The sequence below is a fragment of the Rhinoderma darwinii genome, chromosome 3 (genome assembly GCF_050947455.1).
Source record: "Rhinoderma darwinii isolate aRhiDar2 chromosome 3, aRhiDar2.hap1, whole genome shotgun sequence".
NCBI lineage: Eukaryota > Metazoa > Chordata > Amphibia > Anura > Rhinodermatidae > Rhinoderma > Rhinoderma darwinii.
In genome coordinates this window covers 335,184,129-335,208,060 of record NC_134689.1, presented here as the reverse complement: position 1 = coordinate 335,208,060, position 23,932 = coordinate 335,184,129, and the positions used below count along the sequence as shown (strand labels likewise).

Sequence of the window (23,932 nt, the reverse complement as noted above, 5' to 3'; positions counted from 1 at the left end):
TTAATATAGGGAAGTAAAGCATCAGTATTCCATTGCTTTGTAGTTTTCCCCATCAATAAAGAAAGGGCAAGAAAAGGTTGCGCCCCTTACCTGACCCCAGGGCCCTACAGCCCATGTAGTACAAGGATGATCATTACAAGAACGGGTGTTGTTAGGCCTCAGACTTTCATCACAGCGACCAACCTGGGGACACGTTACCAGCCTCTCCTGCATGCCCCCACCGCACTCCTCTGAACACTGCAAGGGTATAGAAGTTAAAATTGTGTTTAGTGGCAAATAGGTTTGTAGGCTACCACATCGATTCATAACAGATTTTTTTTTTTTGTAACTTTGCACATAGCGCCTCTTACATATTCATTTTCCACTGCTGGGATATATGTCTACCCTTGTCCTTGTCCCAAGTACTTACCTCCCTCCAAGACGAAACATACCACTCCATACACTTCTGCTCATGGCAAACCATCTGGACACGTGGCTTGTAGACGGTGCTCTGGCAATGGAAAGGTCTCAGCTGCCTCTTGTCCCGCATGTCTGCACATTGAACATCTCTTACCTGGACTCCAGTCCCACAATTACTTGAGCACTGGAGAAATAAATGTGATTTTCTGACTAAAGGCTTTTCATGAATAATATGTAAAGGAAAAATATGAAAGTGCCATCGTGAATTTGTACCAAAGCACCACAAAATAATATTAACAAAAGAATAATGATAAAATATTTGCCCCTCACTCAATTTTCCTATATTTTTGCTAATTTGTTACATTTAAATGTTTCACATCATCCAACTCATTTTAATATAAGATAAAGGCAACACGAGTAAACACAAAATTCCACTTTTAAAACATCATTCCATTTATTGAGGATTTATTCAAAACCTATAACACACATGTGAAAAAGTAATCGCCCTCTAAACCTTATAAATGGTTGTGCCACCCTTGGCAGTAACAACTGCAATTGAACATTTGTGATAACTTGTGATGAGTCTTTTACGTGGCTGTAGAGGAATTTTGGCCGACTCTTCTTTGCCGAATTGTTTTAATTTGGCTACATTGGAGGATTTTTGAGCTTGAGCTGCCCTTTTAAGGTCTTGCCACAGCATCTCAATGGTTCTCAAGACAGGACTTTGTTTTGGCCACTCCAAAACCTTAATTTGGGTTTTTTGAGCCATTCAGAGGTGGACTTGCTTGCGTGCTTAGGATTATTTTCCTGCTGCATAAACCAACTGAGCTTCAGGTCACGAACTGACGGGTGGACATTCTCCTTTAGGATTTCTGATAGAGAGCAGAATTCATGATTCCATCAATTATGACAAGTCGTCCAGGTCCCGCAGAAGCGAAGCATACCCAGAACAACACGCTACGACCACCATGTTTGACTGCTGGTATGATGTTCTTATGGTGGAATGCGGTGTTAGCTTTATGCCAGATGTAACAAGACCAATTCCAAATATTTCCACCTTTGATTCAACAGTCCACAGAATATTTTCCCAAAAGTCTTGGGGGTCATCTAGATGTTTTTTGGCAAATGCAAGACAAGCCGTGGTCAGCAGTGGTTTGCGCCTTGCAACTCTCCCATGGACGCCATTTCTGCCCAGTGTTTCTTATTATGGAATCGTGTACATTGACCTTAACTGAGACAAGTGAGGCCTGTTGTTCTTTATATGTTTGTCTGGGCTCTTTTGGGACCTCCTGGATGAGTCGTCGCTGCGCTCTTGGTGGAATTTTGGTAAGCCATTCACTCGTGGGAAGGTTTAACCACTGTTCCAAGTTTTCTTCATTTGTGGATAATGGATCTCACTGTTCGCTGGAGTCCCAAAGCCTTAGCAATGCCTTTGTAACCCTTTTCAGACTGGTAGATTTCCACTACTTGGTTTTGCATCTGTATTTGAATCTTTTTAAAACGTGGCATCATGTGCTGCTTTTTGAGACTTTCTAGTCTCCTTCACATTACCAGATAGGTTCTATTTAAAGGGAACCTGTCACCAGCATTTTACCTATTGAACTCTACTCACCCCTCGCTGGCCACTGCTGTTAAAAGTTCATTGGCGTTATCCCCTATCCTGAACTCCTCCTCCCACCGTAAATAACGGTCTGCAAAGATTTTGCGCCTTTTGTGGTACTCTGCATGCTCCGCTATGGGTCCCGTTGTGCGCACGCACCAGAACTGGACATCGATGCGCAAGCGCAGGATTTTGTGTGTGCTGGGGGGAGGCGAGAAGCTGTCAATCAAAAGTAAGAAGGCAGAGTTTACTCAGAAAGGCTTGAGGAATGAAGATATGACTCTTTTCAAACGAAGATATGACTCTTTCATGCTCATTAGCATATGGCGCCGGAACACTAAAAAACTGAATATTAATGGTACAGAGCCGATTTAGAAGATTATTATAGATTACATAAAAATTATTTTTTTTCACCCACTTCCACCAGGTATTGCTGGTTTAATAGGTGAAATGCTGGAGACATGTTCCCTTTAAGTGATGTTTAGATTCAAAAGGTCTGGCAGTAATGATGCCTGGGTGTAGCTAGTGAAATTGAACCCAATTGTCAATTGAATCTGGTTAACTGATTGATTTATTGGCTAAGGGGGCAATAACTTTTTCACATAGCACAAGGTAGAGCTGAATACCATATTTCCTTCAATAAATGAAAACTTTTTTTTTTTTTTTTTTAAATAACAGCATTTTGTGCTTACTTGGGTCATCTTTGGGAATGTTCACATCAGCATCAGGCTTCCTTTCATGGGTTCCGTTCGACCTTTCTGTCGGGAGAACCGATGAACGGAAAGCCAGACTAAGGCCTCATGCACACGACCGTGCTCGTAATTACGACTCGTAATTACGAGCACGGCCGGGCACGGGCGGCCACGGGCAGCCGGCCGCTTTTGCGAGCCGTGCTTCCATTATAAAGTATAGCAGCACGGCCCGTAAAATGAAAAAATAGAACATGTTCTATTTTTTTAATGGCACGGGCACCTTCCCGTGAGAAAACGGAAGGTACCCGTGACTAACAGAAGTCTATGGGCCCGTTATTGCGGGTCGTAATTACGACCCGCAATAACGGGTGTTTTTATGGTCGTGTGCATGAGGCCTAAGCTATTGTTTCCACCAAAAAAACTGAGACCTTATGGAACGGAAGAAATGGAAACCAAAGGCAATGGATGCATTACCATTGAAATCAATGGTAATGCAAACGGAAGCTATTGTTTCCATTTGGCTTTCCGTTCATCGGTTTCTCCTGACGGAACGGAAGCCCAACGCAGATGTGAACAGGCCCTTTGTATAATATTAAATGTAGTTTAAAGCTCTGAAACATTCAAGTGTGACAAATATGCACAAATCGAAGAAATTGGGAAATACTTTTTCAGAGCACTTTACATCTACAGGTGCCTAAAGAGTGACTGTGATTATGTTTTTATTTTTTAAATATAGTTTTTATAACCATAACTGCCCTATGTAAATAGGCAAACAAAATCTACGGTGAACAAAATATATAATTTATGATTGCCTAACTTAATAGTTCATACATAAACCTTTGACCAATCTCCAATACATGCATGTAAACGTACAATATTGGTACTAGTCAATAACTTATTGGTGAGAGATTGCTTTGTAAGCCTTTGGTGATAGTCACATTGGTGTTGGTTACCTTGCTCCAGTTCCCAACTGTCCAGGATGCACAAGGCCGTAGATAGCAGCGTCGAGCAGGAGCTGGCTTTGTATTGATATCACATGTACCATTGTCTTCTTTACATATAACTGTACGCCACATTGCACCAAGACCACAAGAGGTGGAGCACTACAAGACAGAATACATACTGTAATAAAACAAGACAATGCACACTGCACAGGCTAGCTTCACAGACCAGGTATAATGTCTGCATGCAATACAGATGTCACGTTTGGTATCTACCTATTTGTCTATGAATGGCCTCAAATATACCGTCAAGCATGTGTAGGTTATGAAAGCATTGACTGTAAGCTTCAACATTTTGTCTTCTATTATGAAGAATAGTTTTTTTTTTCTTACTGAATGTAAGGGTATGTGCACACACACTACTTACGGACGTAATTCGGGCGTTTTTGCCCCGAATTACGTCCGAAAATAGCGCCTCAATAGCGCTGACAAACATCTGCCCATTGAAAGTAATGGGCAGACGTTTGTCTGTTCACACGAGGCATAATTTACGCGCCGCTGTCAAATGACGGCACGTAAATAGACGCCCGCGTCAAAGAAGTGACCTGTCACTTCTTTGGCCGTAATTCGAGCCGTTATTCATTGACTCCAATGAAAAGCAGCGCCAATTACGTCCGTAATGGACGCGGCGTTCAAGCGCCTGCACATGCCGGTACGGCTGAAATTACGGGGATGTTTTCAGGCTGAAACATCCCCGTAATTTCAGCCGTTACGGACGCCCTCGTGTGAACATACCCTAAGACAGATACATTTAAAGCACCACATGCAGCGCTCATACACGTAAATAGGAACTGCACTTTTATCAAACTTTTGATATGTCATAGAGAGTTTGGATACGTGGGTCCGGGTGGTGAGACCCCCACTGTTGCTGAAACGTTGAGCGCTTTGCTCCTTCGGCAGTGATCAGCGCACCCTGTCCGGCTGGCGTAGAATGTCCATGTAAGCCGTCTGCAGCCAGACAGGGAGCTCTCATCACTGCTGACGGTGCAAAGCACTGTGCTGAGCGCTTCTGCACCTTTGTTTCAGCAACGGTGGGGTCTCAGCACCCAGACCCACACCAATCCAAACTTTTAATATGTCTCTATGACATATCAAAAGTTTGATGAAAGTGCAGTTACTCTTTAATGCACCAAATTATGCAACCAGTGGGAAAATCATGGGGTAAATTTATGGTTGACCTTCACATGTAGCCAGTGCCTATACATCAGCATTAGACACCTTTTCCATAAGGGAAGACCATTTTTAAATCTTATTAGAATAACCTTTCCGCAAAAAAACAAGTAACATTTTAGAATTTTAAGGGAATGTCTCATGTATTTCATTTTAGTTTTATTCGTTCGTTTTAAACCTGTAAAAGAGAAATATATATACATAGTTTATATTGTAGTTATCTTTTATTTTTAAAACGTCCCTGGGGCCGGCCATATTGGAGACACATGTTTCCTCCCTGAATTCTCTCTATAGACAGTGCAGCAGGTTATGTGTGCTTTATGGCAGCTGCAATGAATGGGGGTAAATTGACAGAAGAATGTCAGACTATTACAGTCTATGACAGGGAGATACATACATAGCCTTATTTGTGTGTATAGTGTTACTATTTGATTAATAGAGCTGTTATTAACCCCTTTTTGCCCAATGTGCATTTATGTCATGGGAACTATGCAGTATTCACGAACTGACATAATTGTATAGCATAGTAGTGGCGCATTCATAGATGTGCCTGTGCCATCACTTACGGGTGCTGAACTCCGATCCCGACCATTTAACCCCTTAGGGTATGTTCACACGGCCTACTTTCAGACGTAATTCGAGCGTTTTACGCCTCGAATTACGCCTGAAAAGACGGCTCCAATACGTCTGTAAACATCTGTCCATTGCTTGCAATGGGTTTTACGATGTTCTGTTCAGACGAGGTATAATTTTACGCATCGCTGTGAAAAGACGGCGCGTAAAAAGACACCCGCGTCAAAGAGGTGCATGTCACTTCTTGGGACGTAATTGGAGCCGTTTTTCAAAAACGTGTGCGCTTGCAAAAATGTCTCAAATTCAGAAGCTGTTTTCGCCTGAAAACAGCTCCGTAATTTCAGACGTATTTTGCGTTGTCGTGTGAACATACCCTAACAGGCCGCAGTCAATACTGACTGCAAACTGTTAGACAGCAGGTGTGGACTCCCTCTGTCACCCCATCGCCTCCCATACTCGCGATCACAGTGTGTCGATGGATTGCAATAGCAGCCGGGGGAATAATGAAGACCCCCTAGTTCTGCCATCTTAGTACACCTATTAGGCTCTCATACATGGTCAAGTCCCCTAGTAGCGCCCAAAAAAAAAAATATATATATATATATATATATATATATATATATATATAAAAATTATATATATATTAAATAAAATGTTCAAAAAAGAAAACAGAGAAAAAACACCTAAAAAAATAATTTCCCCCAACAAATGCTTTACTAAGTAAAAAATATAAAGAAAAAACAAGTGCACATAATTTGTATCCCGCATCTGTAACTACCCAAACTATAAAATGATCACATTATTTAACCCGCACAGTGAACGTTATAAAAAAAATAATAAAAACCAATGCCAGAATTGCTATTTTTTTGTTCATCTCACACCGTAAAAAACAGAATAAAAAGGGATTAAAATGTCAGATCATCCCACACAAAACAATTCCGCACACAGCTCCATTGACAGAAAAATAAAAAAGTTAAGGTTATGGCGACACAAAAAAAAATGTTTAAGTTTATTTTCTTAAGTGTTTTTATTGTTCAAAAGTAGTAAAACATAAAAACTATATATAAATTTGGTATCATCCTAATTGTACTGACCTGCAAAATGAAGTTAACATGTCATTTATACCACATGGTGAACGCTATAAAACAACCCAACAAGAAAAAACAACAACACAAATTTGATGTATTTTTTCAATATACTATGGGGAAGATTTCTTGAGACTTTTGTTTCATATGCCTAATTCATAAATAGGTGCTCTCGCAGCTATAATTTACAACAGTTTCTGGAATTAATTAAAGTCAATTTGTTGGGCCACGACAGGCCACGCCCCCTTTCACTAAGCCTTGCTCACTTTTCGGAAAAGTAGCGGAGACTGTGTAAAAAGACAAAAGTCGTAAATTTTTACGCAGAAACTCAGTTTTTGTGCAAAATGAAACTTTTCCACGTACAGTGCTTAATAGATCTGCCCCTATATGTACTCCAAAATGGTTCCATCAAAAAATGCAACCTGTCCCACAAAAAAAGCCCCCATAAGGCTACGTCTACAGAAAAATAAAAAATGTATGGCTCTCTGAAGGTGGGGGATAAGAAATGAAAACAATGACCGTGTACTAAAGGCCAAAAGGCAAAAAATAGTCTGTGTCCTTAAGGGGGTGAAATCCTTCAGCCTCTAATGATAATGAAATGACTATACACCTTTTGTCCCAGACTACACAGCAAAGCTGACCAGTCAGCTGCGGAAAACAGCAAATCAGGCTTTTGTTACTGCTCTAGTGAGCAGTGTGTAAACTTTTTTTTTTTCTTTATAAATGGATAGTCATATACAAAAGAAACTGCATCAAATTTTTTTCAAAATCTGTTTATAATATAAACCTGATTTATCTGGTATGTCTGATGATACGTTCCCTCTATTTATTGCATTCAATTTGTTACAGTAACAAAAAACTGTGCTCGTTCACAACTCAATGAGTAGCTTCACCTTTAGGGTATGTTCACACGCTTACTAAAAAACATCTGAAAATGCGGAACTGCTTTCAAGGGAAATCAGTTCCTGATTTTTACGGACGTTTTTGGAGCTTTTTTTCTATAGAGTCAATGAAAAACGGCTCCAAAAACGGCTCAAGAAGTGACATGCACTTCTTTTTTTTTTAAAAAAACGGAACAGAACACCGTTTTTCCCATTGAAATCAATGGGTAGATGTTTGGAGGCGTTTTGCTTCCAATTTTTCGGCCAGTTTTCGGCCGTTTACGGGCAGAAAAATGGCAGAAAATAAGCCGTGTGAACATACCCTTACACTACATTCTTCATTTATCCCAAATTTCAAAGAACTAAAACATTGTGATCATCGACTTGCCAAACCACAGTTGCAAAAGAAACTGCTAACATCTCCAGGACATGAAATGGTTTGCTCCGACCTCAAGAGAATGCTGTCTGGGATTAATAAATGTTTTAATTACTTTGTAAATCTTTTTGTTTATTCCAAGAAACAACGCTTACATATGTGGAACGGTGCATGTATATACTGGCTCTAGCCAATGCAAACCACAGAAAGAACTCCTGTTTGTTTTTTCTTAACATGGGAATCCTATATTTGTGATTTGTTTCCATTTATAATTCACATACTTTGTATAACTAGAAATACATTAGTGGAGAATTACTAAAATTGGGTGACTACTACAATATGGAGGAAGTTACTCTAAATACCACATGCACTATTATTCTAAGCTACTGACCCTTCTAGAATGCCAGGTAGTCTTCCTCACAAAAAAAATCCTATATTATCTCCCTTTACCCAAATAATATTTCAGTATGCATTTCAATGCAGACAGTGACTCATTAGGGGAATATTAGTCATGAAAAGTAGCACTTATGTATAGACATGCTTTATCCATATGACACAGATATAGGGCACCCCTTCCCTTTTAGCTTCAATTATTAGATGTTGCATTTAAAGGGATATTCCAGTCCCTAAAAAGTCATGGCCTATACTCAGGATAGGCCATCAATAGCTGATCGGTCGGGGTCCGACTGCCGGGACCCCCGCCGATCAGCTGTTTTGAAGAGGGTGAAGCACTCGCACGAGCGCTGATGCCCCTTCATTTCTACTTACTTACTGTGCATCGTCGACACACAGGTAGCGGCGATTTACAGGTATTGCAGCCTTCTTTCATTCACTTCAATGGAAGGCTGCAATACCTGTCGCCGCTACGTGTGTCGACGATTCATAGTGAGCAAGTAGAAAAGAATGGGCAGCGCTTGTACGAGCGCTTCACCCTCTTCAAAACAGCTGATCGGCGGGGATCCCGGGAGTCAGATTCCAACCGATCAGCTATTGATGGCCTATCCTGATCATAGGCCATCAATTTTTAGGGACTGGAAAACCCCTTTAATACGCCAGTTATAAGATCTTAGATGGCGTAATCAAAGTCTACTGGTGTTTTGAACCTTCAGTCAGTGGTGGACTAACAATTCGGGCATTAGAGCAGTGCTTAGGGGCCCATGGCCAGTGCCCAGGGGGCCACAGCTCAGTAAGTCAGTTAGTCAGTTACAGCACTTTTTAAAGGGGTATTCCAACAATAGACCTTCACAGGTGTCAACTGTTTGATAGGTGGAGATCTCACAGTTGTGCCTTTGGCAGAACCCAGCTGCATGGGGATATGAGGTAGGGATGACCGTGAATGTGTGAGTGCGAGTCACACTCCATTATACACTAATGAATTATTCATTATAATGCAGTTTGTTAATGCAACACAAGTGTGTCATGGCTCGAGTGGTTGGATAGGAGCCCATAAATTTTACTGCATGGGGTCCCAGATCACTTTCAGTCCGATGCTGGTTTCAATACTTAATTTCTTTATATAAGAACCAATTATGCGGGATTGTCAAATTCATCAATAAAACTATATGTTAAAACAGTTAAGGCTCTGTTCACATTAACAAAACAACTAACACTGAACGCAGATATGAACCAACCCTAGGGTAGCCAATGTTTTATGTCTATGCTTGTTATGCTATCCACTAACATTAAAAATCTTACCTCACTCCAGTTTCCAACTTCCCAGTGACTTCTCCCTAGTTTGCCACTTCCATGAGATAAGGAAAGATTGGAATGAAGTGGGATAGAAGCTCTTGTTACTTCCTCTTTGAGATGAGGATAAGTGTTTCCTTCAGTATAATGGTTTGGAATGTGTGTCGTGACAGACGTCAGAATATCTTTAAGGGTTGGCGTTGTCATCTTGGATAAAGACGTGGTAACTTGCTGACCACTAGATGTCTTGTATTCATATGTTTCATTCAAAGTAGACTTTGTGGTAAGTACAGGATCAACAGAAGTTGGCATCGGAGAAGACCAGTCATTATCCAATGGAGGATTAGTTAATATGCCATTATGCCAAGGATAATTTAGTGAGATGCTTTGCTCTTCATCAGATGGTAGATCTGTTTGGGTTAATTCGACATCCTCTAATATTTGGTTTGTAAATGTATCCAACTGTTCTGGTGTGACAAAAAAGTGGGCTTCCCTTTGTGTGGTATCTAAAATTAAAAAGGGAGACGTATGAGGTGACGGGAAAGATGTAGCTGTTTCTGGTGGACCTGTAGGCTTTCGTGTAACAAGATGAGGTAGAGTTGAGCGTTTAACACTTTCTGGAAAACTTTTGATCATTGTCTTTGTTGAAAATGAAAAATCAAGTACTGAAGTTTCATCTGGCACGTCAGCTGTTGGTATCACGGGGTCTTGATATCTCGAACCACTGTTGGTCTGTCTTTCAAGATCACTGGATGCAGGAGTATATTGTTCCATTTCGAAGGAATTTTTAGTAGCTGTAGGTGTTCCTTCAGATAAATTTACATCAGTTTGGTCTTCCACTGACATACTGGGATATACTGAAGTCTTCAAGCTCTCACTAGATATTGTGGTGAAATGACTATTTGGGTTTTCTGTGGACTGGATAGTTTTAGCACCCTGTTCTTTGTTTCTTATTCCCAGATGAGGGGCATATGTTGGAAGATATTCGGGCTCTAATTCTCCTGCTCCATTAAAATCATTGTCTTCTACTGGGTCATATGTCAAATCCTCATGAAAATTAATAAAGTTGTAATCATAATAGAAGTCATCAACAAATGTCCTCCCAACTTTTCCCTGACTGCCATCTCCAACATTCGAAAAGTCTCCTTCAGAGATGGAGTTGTCCTCCCTTAAATTATGTTTGCCATTAGAAGACCTTGGGAGACCTGGAAAAATTTCATTCAAAATCTCTTTGCTGGATCCCCCACTTCCAGTCCAGTCAAAAGGGTTGAAACCAGGAACACATAATGGCATCATACATACGCGCTTGCTAATAGGACGCTCTGAAGGATTACAGGCACCACCTTCAAGGTCATTATCACAATACACATCTCGATACTGGAACCCATCTCCACATGAGACAGAACACTAGGTGAAATAAAAAGAAAATGGACACGTCATATGTATCCTATTATTAAAATGCCTTTATTTATTATATCTAATCACCTCCATTGTGTTGGTCTAAGAACATTTTTTTTTCTTTGCTTACCTGGCTCCAGTTTCCATGGTTCCAGACAGGGGGACAAGGTTCACGGAGGTTGCAGATAATACTGGATTCAGGTCTAGGAAGGTGTTGACAGTCCGAAGGTAGCAATGCTCGTTGTTCATCCAGTCCCACTCGTTGAATACATAAGACAGTTCTCTTCTGTACACCACCTGTCCCACATGTGATAGAGCACTGCTGCCACTCTCCCACCCACCATCTGTGATAAAAACATTGAATAAAATTATAAGCCTATTGTAATTGGTATATAATATAATTAATGGAAAGGATCAGAACCTGGTACAATATTATATATTTATTGGAGAAGAAAAGGATAAACTAAAGTCTAGATCACCTTGGAGGACAAGGCTCCTCATTGCAGTTCCTCTGTCTGTCATCTGGCCGTGTCAATGAATCACAATATCTTTCTTCCACCAGACCGGCAACTTTTTCCACGCAGTGTACTAGCTGTCTCTGTACCCCTGACAGAAAAATATAAGTTTTAAAAAGGATATATTTATTGTTGCAGGGCCAATAAATTGGTCCAAGTAATGGATATTTTTAAGCTCTAGTAAGGGCTCACACACCTGGCTATATTAAGGCTCCGTGCAAGCTGAAGGTTGTACGGAGATTAAATATGGCACCCATATGTCTATAAGACCCTACTGTACCTTAATATGTCCCCAATTTCATACAAATTCATAAAGAAGTTTTCCAGTTGGGAATCTGACAAAAAAAAAGTGGAATGCTCCAACAGAGCTATAAGGCGAACACCTCTGTAATACAGTGCCGTGCATAGGAACTAGGCAGCATGTGAAGTTCTTACTGCTCTGTTGTATGCAGCCATAGGGACTTTGTGTGTTGCTGTACAGTCCCTATGCGCACGGCTCTTCCATCTACATGAGCCCCAAATACTAAGGGCTCATTCAGACGAACGTGAATAATGTCCGTGTGCTGCGCAGGGAAATCACACGCAGCACACGGACCCATTGATATTAATGGGGCCATTCACACATGCAGGAGTTTTCACGCAGTGTGTGTCCGTTGCGTAAGGCCTCATTCACACTAGCGTGAATCCCGTCCATGTGTTGGGCATGGAAATCACGCGCAACACACGGACCCATTGATTTCAGTCTGCTGAGTGTGCTGTGCGAAACTCACTGCATGTTCTATATTGGTGCGTTTTCATGTACCTACGCACCCATTGAAGTCTACGGGTGCGTGAAAACCATGCACTGCACATGGATGCACATCCGTATGCGGTGCGTGATTTGCGCATCAATTCGATTGAAAATAGAAAAAAAAAAAAGATGTGCTTTGCGAGTGTGAGAATAACTCGCAAATCACACTGATGCATAACGCAGCACACACGGACCAGATTCATGCGCGTTTTTCACGCGCGTGAATCTGATACGCTCGTGTGAATGGGGCCTAAAACTCACTGCATGTTCTATATTGGTGCATTTTTCATGCACCTATCACCTATTGAAGTCAATGGGTGTGTGAAAATCACGCACCGCACACGTGTCCATCAATTCAATTGAAAATAATAATAATAAAAAAAAAGATGTGCTTTGTGAGTGCGTGAATAACGCATGCCACTCGCAAAGCACTCTGATGCACAACGGACCAGATTCACGCGCGTTTTTCACATGCGTGAATCTGATACGCTCGTGTGAATGTAGCCTAATATTAATAGTACAAAAATACCACATAAAAATAACACAAATAAACCAACCTCACAGCTGACGTAAAAAAAAAGACACTGAAACATACACCCATAGGGGACAATTATGTGTCAGATGTACACTAGAAATACAATATTAATGGCTGATATTGGTTACAGCTATTTTTACAGTTTTAGAGATTTCTAAACTTCCAATGCTCAACACTCTTACCAGTGCCACAAGTGGCAGAACATTCAGACCAGGCGCCATATCTCCAGGAGAAATCTGGCGGTTGAATCTCATTGCTGCCATCTACATCCCTTCTGATGGTATACTGGTACCGGACCCCAGGATTCTTCTCCTGGAACAGGAGCTAAAAGCACAACAGGACACTCTGGTTTATCTGTGAATTGTGTCATTGCTTGATTATTCATCTTTATGGAAATGAGTATTACTGTATATGTTTGTTTATGCTTGTATATGTTTGTTTCATTGTTGCATAGTTTTGTATGGGTAGTGCTGAATGTACTTGTATATGGTGACCTATAGCTGTATGGAAATCAAACTTCAAGTGCTGTCTGCAGTGGATTCTCCCCTATTTTCCATGTCGGAGAGTCTGACTATAGAGTTCTTCAATGGGGTAACTGCCAGGAAGTCTTGAAAAATGTCCATCCCATGATCACTGATTAATCTCCCATACCAATAGTTCAGGGAACCTCAAGGCACATTTAGATATCTATGGGTCAATGATATTAGCAGATTGTTTTATAAACTGCCTTTTATAAGCTCGCCACACCTATTGGAGCTTTATTCATGTTTAGCAAATCTAATTTCGTAAGGAGGTAATCCATTAAGATTATCCATTGAGTTGGCTTTCCAAATATTAGAATATAATAAAAATATGGATTTAAATGTTTCTGAGCATATTACCTGTATCCACACAGGCTCATATGTTGGTCCAGGTGCAGTCAGGTTTTCCAGATTCCCAGTGCGAGTATAGGTAAAAGTTGTCCCTGCAACTTGATAATCCCCATTCCACTGAATTGTCCATCTGCCATTTAGGAAATATTTCTCCGGATCTTCACTACGTAGTGCTAAGAAGTTTCCTGCCTCTGCTACTTCCTCAATCTGGATCTCATGAGCCCCTGGCGGGATCAGACCAATGTCAACATACCCTGTAAGCAAAAGAACAGAAATTGTGGGGTGATTCATTGAAAAGATTCTACCATTATTACTCCCCATATTTGAGCACTCCATATCTTGTGAACTTAGCAAAAGTATCGCTCGCTGCCTTAAGATGAACACACCAAAGTCTGTAGCACTTGACGGCACCAATGTATCTTATAGACAGTGCCCTTTAGAAAAGTATTCACCCCCTTCCCTTCGATGTTTCATTTTGTGTTTTTCACAAGAGAAAAATAAATAGAAACCAATCTCCACCTAGTGATCTTCAATCCTCGTAGGCTTTGGGAGATCCAACCGCTCTTACGGTGAAAGGGAAAACATTTTCCTCTTTCTTGCCTGTATATTATGTTGTTTCTAGCTGGTATGTAAACCTTTCCTGAAGGAACCAGCTGTTCTGTGGTAGACTATTAGGGTATGTTCACACAGGCTATTTTCAGACATTTTTCGGGCCGTAAACGTCCTGAAAAACGGCTGTAAAATCGGAAGCAGATCGCCTCCAAACATCTGCCCATTGATTTCAATGGGAAAAACGGCGTTCTGTTCCTACGAGGCGTTTTTTACGCGGCTGTTTTTAAAAATGGCCACTGAAAAAATGCCTCGTAAAAAGAAGTGCATGTCATTTTTTGAGCCGTTTTTGGAGCCGTTTTTCATTGACTCAATAGAAAAACAGCTCCAAAAACGGCCATAAAAACGCAGCAAAAAACGCTAGTTGCTTAAAAAATGGCTGAAAATCAGAGGCTGTTTTCCTTGAAAACAGCTTCGTATTTTCAGCCGTTTTTGTTAAGCGTGTGAACACACCCTTAGGCCTCACACAGTGCAGTTTTTTTTTTATAGTTTTCAAAGCTACAACCAGGTGTGGATCGTAAAGGGAAGGGAAGTATATAGAAAAGATTCTACTTCTTATTTTTTTGAATCCACTCTTATTTGTGGCTTACAGTATAAGGCCCCATGCACACGTCCGTAGTTTTTATTCGCAATTACAGATCCGTAATTGCGAATAAAATACTGATGCATTCATTTCTATCGGCCACGGACACTTTCCCGTAGAGTTACGGGTGTATGTCCAGGCCGTAGAAATGAGCCACAAAAAAATAGGACATGTCCTATTTTTCGCATTTACGGACCGTGATCCTATACTTATTACTGTGAGCACAGTCCGCAAATGTGTCTGACACTCCGCGGCCCGTCCGTACAGTATTTACTGACCGTAAATACTGCACAGTCGTGTGCATCAGCCCTTAGGCCTCATTCAGACAGCAGTATTTTGGTCAGTATTTTGAATCAGTATTTGGAAGACAAAACCAAGTGGGGAACCTACACAGTGAAAAAGTGTAATGGAAATATTTGTACCTCTTACATGTTATGGACTCACTCCTGGTTTTGGCTTACAAATACTGACCTAAATACTGCTGTATCATCTTTGAATCAATGTTGTTACATAATAAACTAGGTGAATATTTTTCATAAGATCTTCTTTAGGCTATCCCATAAATGACAAGTCATCATAGCTCCCGCTTCCCTGAGGAGAAACTCACCAAGTCCATCACTATCCTCAAAAGTTTTGTGCACAGTGTGACATGAAGAAGAGTCCCCATGGCAGACACCGCAACGATCCTCCACGGCATTAGAGTCAATCTCATAGTCGCAGCCAATGTTCTGTATTTAAAGATACACAACATAGAATAAAATGTTTTTTTTTTCTGAAAGCACATATGGTGGAGGCATACCTAACAAAAAAAATAAAATCGGGCAGATTTAGGGGTTTGTCAATAAGTTTGTATGCCAGGTGAATGTCATCTTGAAATGTGGTCCTCTTTATCAAGTTTGACCGAAATGGTGATGTATACTTAGGAAATAGCAAGACATTACCAAATGCTTCACCAAATCACCATTGTTTCCTTAAAATATATGGTGATCTCATTACCATGGTGACCAATATATAAACCTACTACAGTGACTAATTAACATTGAGAAGGGGAAAGGTAGACATATGAAAGATGTTTAGTGTCTATCACATAAGCCATACCTTACAAATACCATTGATGCACATATCTCGGCTTGTGTTCCCCTCGTAACATGGTGTTCCATCAATCACTGCATCTCGCAACTTCTCAGCAAAGTACAATGTGTTGGACTGGCAGTGAAGTTCACATGGATTAACTGTGAAGGAAAATAAATGAATACAAATATCACCACCAGGGGCTAACCATCACCTGACCTTGGGGTCACATAGCAAAACTTAGAATGAACCCCACTCCACCATGACCAGTCAGGACATAGAAGGATTAGGATTATTTTGATCACCATTTAGTCCTTCCTGTCTTTTTCTCCTTGGTCTTCCAGTTATCTGCATTTAATCTTCCATTGCCCCCTTCCATGATCCACAGTGATCACTAACTACACCCCAGCTTTCAGTGGAGATTGGCTGTTGGGCCCCACAGCAGCTGCTATGCCCACTACCTTGGCAGTCACCACAGCAACATGTGCTATACGGAAGCAAACATGCAATATCATGAACATATGCATGCAACGTTTGTATGTTCTTCCACATGTTTGCATGGGTTTCCTCTAAAATATAATGATATACCGATCATTAAATTGGGTTCCTTTGAAATTGACCCTAGTCTGTATCTGAGGTAAGAAAATTTGATTGTACGTCCCCTTGGGACAGGGAAAGATTTGCGTCATTAAGACCTGTGTACAACGCTGTAGAATATATTGCCGCTATGTAAGCATTGGGAAATAAATAAAGCAATCACTAGGACTTGCTACCATCCCGGAGGTTTAACAATGGTGTCTGGATAGACCGCTAATGTTGGAATCTCAAAAATCCTCCATTATCTATGCCCTGTGTATGGTATATTGCTTACAGTATAGAAAATATGAGGTCCTAGTGTTTAGCAGTAGTGTAGCCTTATAGGCAAATAAAACTTGGCTGTTAGGTTTCTCGGCCTAAGGTTTTTCCCTAAACAAGGGATGATATGATGTATAAGTGTCATTTTCCCTATTTTAACAATATTCTCTGTAGTATAGAGTGAATGCAAAATATACACGGTACTAAAAATAAGTCCTGATAGAAGAAAAGCAAGCTACAGCAGAACATGGAGTAATGTTCATCCTTGTACTTACTGGTCATTAACACTGGACTCCAGCGATGCAGTTTTCCTTTGTAAGGAACTGAATCAAACTGGGAGCACTGCATTTGCCTGAAAGAAGGGACTCCGGGAGTACAGGGCAGAATGTTGCACACACGGTATCTTTTCCTTTCTCCTAGACAGTATTTTCCTCCATATCTTGGCCTTATGAGCAAAGAAAGCATGATGTAAATTCCAATAAAGTGGACAAATATACACAACGTTCTGTATACTATGCTTAAGTCCCCAGTGTTTACACTGTTGAGCAGCCCATTGTCCCTATGCCACAGTCAGCCTTTCCTTAGTATATCAGACAACAGCATTGTTTGTTTAGGCTTCATTCCCATCTGCTTTGGAGGTTCTGCTAGGAGCCTCCGTCACAAATTCAACCGTATTTGTCAGACAAAATAGCGCAGCATGCAGTGCTATGTTGTACGGATAAACTTCAGACACCATGATGGCATCCTGATGCTACCCATTAAAGTCAATGGATTACATTGGGCACCATTGGTGTCCAGCACTTCTGTTTTTCTCAATTTTTCTGTTTCTATGCTGGAAAACCTAGCGCAGATTACATCTAAATAAAGTGAAGAAACAGTGTAAATAATCATTATTAGACATGAATTTATTTTTATTATTGTGTCTATTAAACATGAGCCGCACTGGAGGTGGCCAGCAGGAGGTTCTACAATCCCTAGATAACATGAATGCATCAGCCAAGCCAAACATTCATGTTATTAAGGGGAATAAGGGCATGATAATTGGCAGCCAAACAACTTTTATGTCCCGGACACCCACGTGCAACATGTGCTACACTTATGTTATACGATACACATGGCTGTGTTTATAATAGACATAATATTAATCTTGTTCTGTCTATAACATAGATAAACACTCTTCTTTATGTAGATACAAAAATATACAAACGGGAGGATGGAAAATGTTCACCAAAGGTCGCAGATATCACTGACTCTCATTTAGTCATCACCGTATGTGAATATCTGCTATGCTCAGTTCTTGGTGTGACACACACGTACTCCTTGTGTCCATTATTTCCCTAGCGTGTACATTACATAGATACCCAGATATGAGACCTTTGATCATTCCCCAGCCTCTCAATCAGTTTTCACTTTTTACTTGGATAATCCGCGGAATACAGACCCCCTCTCATTCCTCCTCACTAATTACTCCAATGATACTCGTCTGATGAAGCCCACATTCACCCAAACAATAGCAGCTTTCAAGGCGCAACTTGGCGAATCCATGAAAGATGTTGTAATTGAATAACAGAGCACAGTGTCGTTTTGACAGCAAGCAGCCGGATGCAATTATAACACATGATACCGAAAAAGCTATACCAACGCCAGGCAAAATTAAGGCTATGTCATTTTTAGTGTTTGGTGACACAAAACATAATAAAATATATCATAAGGCTCACATACAAACTCACCATCTATATTATTTTTTTAATTTAGATAAAATGGAATGGGGGAGATTTACAAAGCAAAATGAGTCCGAATTCTGGTTGAAATTGTGCCAAAAAACTGGCGTAAATGCTGTGCGTTAAATTTATTATGTGTTATAGATACTTTTATCTAGAGTAAGGGTCGTGGCTAAGAAGAGTTGTAAAATGTGCCAAATTTATTAATGCCGTGTGCCATTATTTTGGCACATAATACATGAAATAAAATATGTTTAGAAAGATGCGCCAACTGTATTATGCAGCGTGTGCCACTATAATTAATTTGCCGCAGTTTAAGACAGTATAAATAAAACTGTCCCCGTATGGTTCTTTACTAATAGGCGGAGATATATTAAGACTGCGCCGGTCTTAATAGAAAGCAATCTAGAGTCAGATGCGACAATTTTTTTTAGAGGCACACGCCTTTTCATAAATTCATTGCATTCATGCGACACTAATAAAATCCAGGAGCTGGCGCAGATTTTCTCTTTAATTTGCGCCAGTTTCTGGCATAAATTATAGTAAATGTGTTGGGCCACAGTGGCCAGATTTCTTCTGCTGATCTCCATCCACTTTTTTGAAATGTGACGAGAGCAAGGGAAATGACCAATATTTTGTGACTTTTGAGCTGTTTGCTACATTGTTTTGCCAAAAAACTGGCGTAGAAATGTTAACTTTCCCCCTAACAGTTTACACTCTACGTTCTTCATTTCCAAGATAATTTATCTGCATTTAAAGCCCCATTTACAGGAAACATTACTAAAAAAAAAAAAAAATAATCACGGTAGAACATTTGCTGCCGCATTTTAGCGGCTGTATTAAGACCACAATACTTGGACCTCCCCCGGTTCTAATGAACTGAACTTAGATCACCATAGAACCATTACACCCTTCTGAATGCTGCCTTAGGGTAGAGTTACACATTAATCTGGGCTCTGAAAAGTCATGGTAAAATTGCAACCTTCCGACGATCGCAAAAATCTGACTTTTTGTGATGGTCATCTGCAACCTTGCTTTCCATAGGGAATAATTCCTCGATTACACCATAACTTGTGGGCAACCAAAAGTCATCATGTAGCCTTAGCTTAAGATTAAAGTGTTCTTCTGCATGATTTGGTAGCTATTGCTCATGCCACATGTAAACCCGAGCGCCTGGAGACTAGAACTTTACCCACTCTAAATGCAAATTCCTAACAACTTCAAAGATTTATCCAACTGGTTTGTCATTTTCAAAAAATAAATGTCCTAGAACTCCAAACCCAGGGCTTCTGAGTAACAAAGAGGAGCACTTTGTTATTCATTGAATTGTTCCCCCATAACAAACCCTCTTTAATTCAATGCAAAGTTTTGGGCGGCACTTGGGCTAAGTGGTTAGTACAATGGATTGCATAGTTGATCTGAGGTTAGCGTTGCTGATTTAAGCACATGCTGACTTTCTTATTGTAGTCCTTGGCACTTTTAACTATCCAGCATAAATCACAATGATGTCTCTTGTTCCTCCGCCTTTTCTGAATCCAACTTGTATATCAGGCAATGCCCTTTCAATATATGGGTCCAGTCTGTGATGTGACATTGTACAGTAGTTTGCACATTCTTACAAGCCTCCTCTTTATGTAATCGAGATATAAAATCTGTTGGTCATTGCATGGTTTTCCGTACTTGCTGGCATAGTTTTATCAGCACTTTGATTCATTCTTCTTCAGTTGCTTGGAGCAATTCTTCTGCAATGCCACCATCTCCAGAGACTTTTCTTTTTGGCAACAATTCTGAGCCATTCTGACTTTGTCTTCCAACACTGAAGGTTCTTCAGTGTAGATCACATCTTAAAGAGGGTCTTCGCTGTGTATGTCTTTTCGTTAAATTCCTTCTGTATATTTCTTCAACCTTTGTTTAATCTTTGTCTCGTCTGTTAAAGGGGTTATCCTACAATCTATCTTTTTTTCCAAACTCAAACTGCCCTCATTACTAGTGTAGACAGAGTCCCTACGCTAAAATATGCTTGCTATGAGCTTTTCAGCTGTGTTTTCTCACCATCTACTTTAGTTCCTAATGCTTTCCTCTTAGAAGAATAGAGAACATTCGTCTCCACATCCTCACATCCACCCCCCTCTCCCACCACCACCATCAGTCCTATATATGGCCAAAATAATACATGTGTGTGGCATTTACTGGAAAAAAAATTCCCATTGGCAGTTGAGAAAATGATTGTTGCTGCCACGGCCGGCCTTAGGATAGATGGCGCCCCGTGCGAAATGATCTTTCGGCACCCCATCCCATCATAAAAAAAATGCCCCATAAAAAAGTATAATGCCCCCACAGTATAATGCCCTATATAGTGCCCCCACACAGTATAATGCCACTTTAGTGCCCCCCATACAGTATAATAATCATATTTAATAATATAATATATCGTAACCCCTTCAAGGACACAGTATTTTGTCCTCTAATTGTGCCCACACAGTATTATGCCCCCTAAGTGCCACACACAGTATATTGCCCCCTGTAGTACTCCTACACAGTATAATGTCCGCTTAGTGGCCCCCACACAGTATAATGCCCCCCTCCCCTGACTGCCACACACAGCCCCACCATGTAGGTAGTGCATCCCTGTAGATTATGCCATACAGCCTCCCTGTAGATAGTGCCATAATCCCCCACCTTCTCCTTGTAGATCATGCCACATAGCCCCCCACCTCCTCCTTGTAGATCATGCCACACAGCCCCCCACCTCCCCCTTGTAGACAGTGCCCCCAAACAAGCAAAAATTGAACTCACCTAGGCTCCGTTCCCACGACGAACTGAGCTGCTCCACGAAGGGATCCTTGCGTAGGCTGGCGTGATGCTGTAGCCTAGTAGAGAGTTTCCTAACATTTTCGGACTCGAGGCACCACTGGAAAAAGAAAATTTCCTCAAGGCACCACTACCAATTTTTTTTGGAGAAAGACAGAAAATGGCTAAAAACAAGCACTACACTCATAGGGTATGTTCACAAAGCGTTTTTTGTAATGCAAAAAAAGTCTGCCTCAAAATTACTTCAGCGTTGTTTGACCTTTTTTTTTTTGCATTTTTTTTTAGTCGTTGAAACCAATGCAAAAGACGCAGGCAAAAAAAGCACTCCAAACGAGCCCCACAGTTATTTTCTGCCTCCTATTAATTTCAATTGGAGCTCAGAGGTGGAAACCACTTGAAGACTATCAGCCCCCCACTCACAGTAAAATGACCACCAGCCGAGCACTCACGTCATCGCTAGCATCCGCTATGACTGCTTAAGCGGTAGCAACTCTACTGAGTGAGAAGCACCCGGGCAGGAAGGCAGCTGCTGAGTCGCCGGGCCCAGGCGCTTGCAGCCGAAGAGAGCCACGCAGCGCCCCCTTTCACCTGCTGGAATGATGCGCCCTGTGCAATGGCACAGGTCGCACACCCCTAAGGCCGGCCCTGGGTGCTGCACTTGCTGAGCCCAGCCAAGCACTGTACACGGAGTGAGAGGAGCTGCGTCTCTGTCAGCCCAGTGCAGTGACTACGGCACTAGAAGCATAGCAGCTGTAGTAGCATAGCGGATATCTACAGCGGATGCTCGGTTAGGCTGCAGAGAACTACAGGAGGATGGATCCCTGGCCATCCAGGTAAAAATATACTTGCAGCAAAAGATTTTCAGGAGGGTTGGATCTTGACATGAGTTTTGTTTGTAAAATTAAATGTTTTTGAAAACTTGATTGAAATTAACAATGGCGGACAATAGGCCAGGAATGTGATTGTGGGAATTTACCCATTTTCATCTCTCTGCATTCACAATCGAGTCTGAGATTTATTTTTAATTTGATGGATCTTCTGGAAAATAATCTTTGTTTTTCCTTGCTGGTTTCCATATTAAATATCTTTACAGATATTGTAGTATTGGTCTTTGTCCCTCCTGGCAGCTCTTTGGAATTCACAATCAGTTCTCTTAAAAAAAAATTTGCTTTGCTTTCTCTTCTCATTTTTGCAGTTTCCATGTTTGTTCTGATTTCGACTTCGATTTCTTCGATTTTTTCATATTTCCCAAGGTTTCTACTAATTCCTCTTTGAGAGTGTCTTTAATTTCTTCTGGTTCTCTATCAATGAGGTCTAGAATCTAAAATCCACTTTCAATGCACTGGGCAAGTTCTTCAATTGATCCGTGTGCATCCTCTCCGTTTCAAGCTTCTCTTGCCACAAGGTCATGTACATTCCATGTTCCAAATGTTATTTTGTTTTTGCAGCTTTAGATTCTCTTTTCTTGCACGGCAACATCACCAGCCAGACCTCCAGAAGGTTTTAATGTAGCTCCTACATTATAATGTACTCATACTTTTATTGTTATCCTTCTTAGGCTCTGTTCACAACATGTCAGAGTAATATGTCGGAGGTATACGTTGGGAGTATTTTTATACTCCTGATGATTATAGCTATACAGTGGCATATGTTGCCCTTTGGCCACAATGTTAAAAAAAAGTATACCGCGTGGTATAAGTTTTTTTGTTGTGTCCAACTCTATAGGAAAGCGCAAACGCATACCACTGTGATGGAAGGAAAAATAATACTCTTTTGGCCTCCATCGGGTGAATGGGGGCATATGGCTACATTTAGCATATGCCCCGGGAGCTTTCCTGACACATACACTAAACGTGTTCACATAATGTCATGTGAACAGAGCCTTACATAACTGGAATTCTGAATTAAAAGGGAAATAAAAATGTTTGTTTTTATTTTTGTTAGTGGCTGCTTTATAGAATCTTCATATTTTCCTGTTCCCAGTCTATATAAAAAAAAATCACATTAACGAGCCAGAAATGAGTCATGTAGGGACTTTTTTTTCTAATCCTAAAGGAGCGCTACACCCAATAAACAGTTTGTATGTAACTGTTTACAGAACACTTCTTAGTTTGCTTGCTACCTGAGGTTGGTATCATCACACACCAAAATAAATGACATCACAGATGGGGGTCTACACATGAAGATCTTTGTCTCATATCAGTTTGATATGCTGATAATTTATTATTGGGAGGTGGTAATTTACCTAATAGAATGTTTTACCTAGCCATTCCCCATAAAATAGTTCAATATGGCAATACTACTGAAAATGACCACACATCGTCTCCATCTCCAGTGTGCCAAACAATATCATTTCTATCTCAGGCACATACACACAGATGGGATTGAAATAATAGAAAGTTAACTAAAAGGAGCCTGAGGTAGCGATCCATCCAGCACATAATGTTTTAGTGTAAGATTCTTATTTAAAGCTATTTGTGTATAAGCTTTGACTACTTATTTTGATTCTTATATTAGGTTTTTATCTTTGTATATGTCCTGCGAAGCTCATGACACTTAAAATATGTATATTTTTTGTTGTTTTGATATATAACCAATAAAGATTTGTGCTCAATTGTTGCCTTAATAATGTGTGGTTAATAAGGAGATGTCCCAACTGTATATTCCCTGTACATTTGCCGTAATAGGACATATGAATTTAATAGGGGA

The 23,932-nt window shown here is 40.6% G+C and overlaps 1 protein-coding gene across 2 annotated transcripts in view; it reads right to left on the bottom strand.

Moving 5' to 3' along the window:
- Positions 1–6: 6 nt before the first annotated feature.
- The window catches only part of ADAMTS7 (ADAM metallopeptidase with thrombospondin type 1 motif 7), a 79,825-nt gene continuing 55,899 nt past the window's right edge, over positions 7–23,932 (bottom strand). For both annotated transcript variants that reach the window (XM_075858372.1, XM_075858374.1), the window contains 11 exons: positions 16,967–17,136; positions 15,864–15,997; positions 15,373–15,493; positions 13,583–13,827; positions 12,884–13,025; positions 11,341–11,467; positions 10,992–11,205; positions 9,473–10,870; positions 3,645–3,794; positions 410–583; positions 7–237 (listed from right to left, as the gene is read on the bottom strand). In XM_075858372.1, coding sequence (XP_075714487.1) covers positions 22–237; positions 410–583; positions 3,645–3,794; positions 9,473–10,870; positions 10,992–11,205; positions 11,341–11,467; positions 12,884–13,025; positions 13,583–13,827; positions 15,373–15,493; positions 15,864–15,997; positions 16,967–17,136 — 3,091 coding nt within the window. In that variant the 3' untranslated portion in view covers positions 7–21. The remainder of the gene's footprint in view (positions 238–409; positions 584–3,644; positions 3,795–9,472; positions 10,871–10,991; positions 11,206–11,340; positions 11,468–12,883; positions 13,026–13,582; positions 13,828–15,372; positions 15,494–15,863; positions 15,998–16,966; positions 17,137–23,932) is intronic.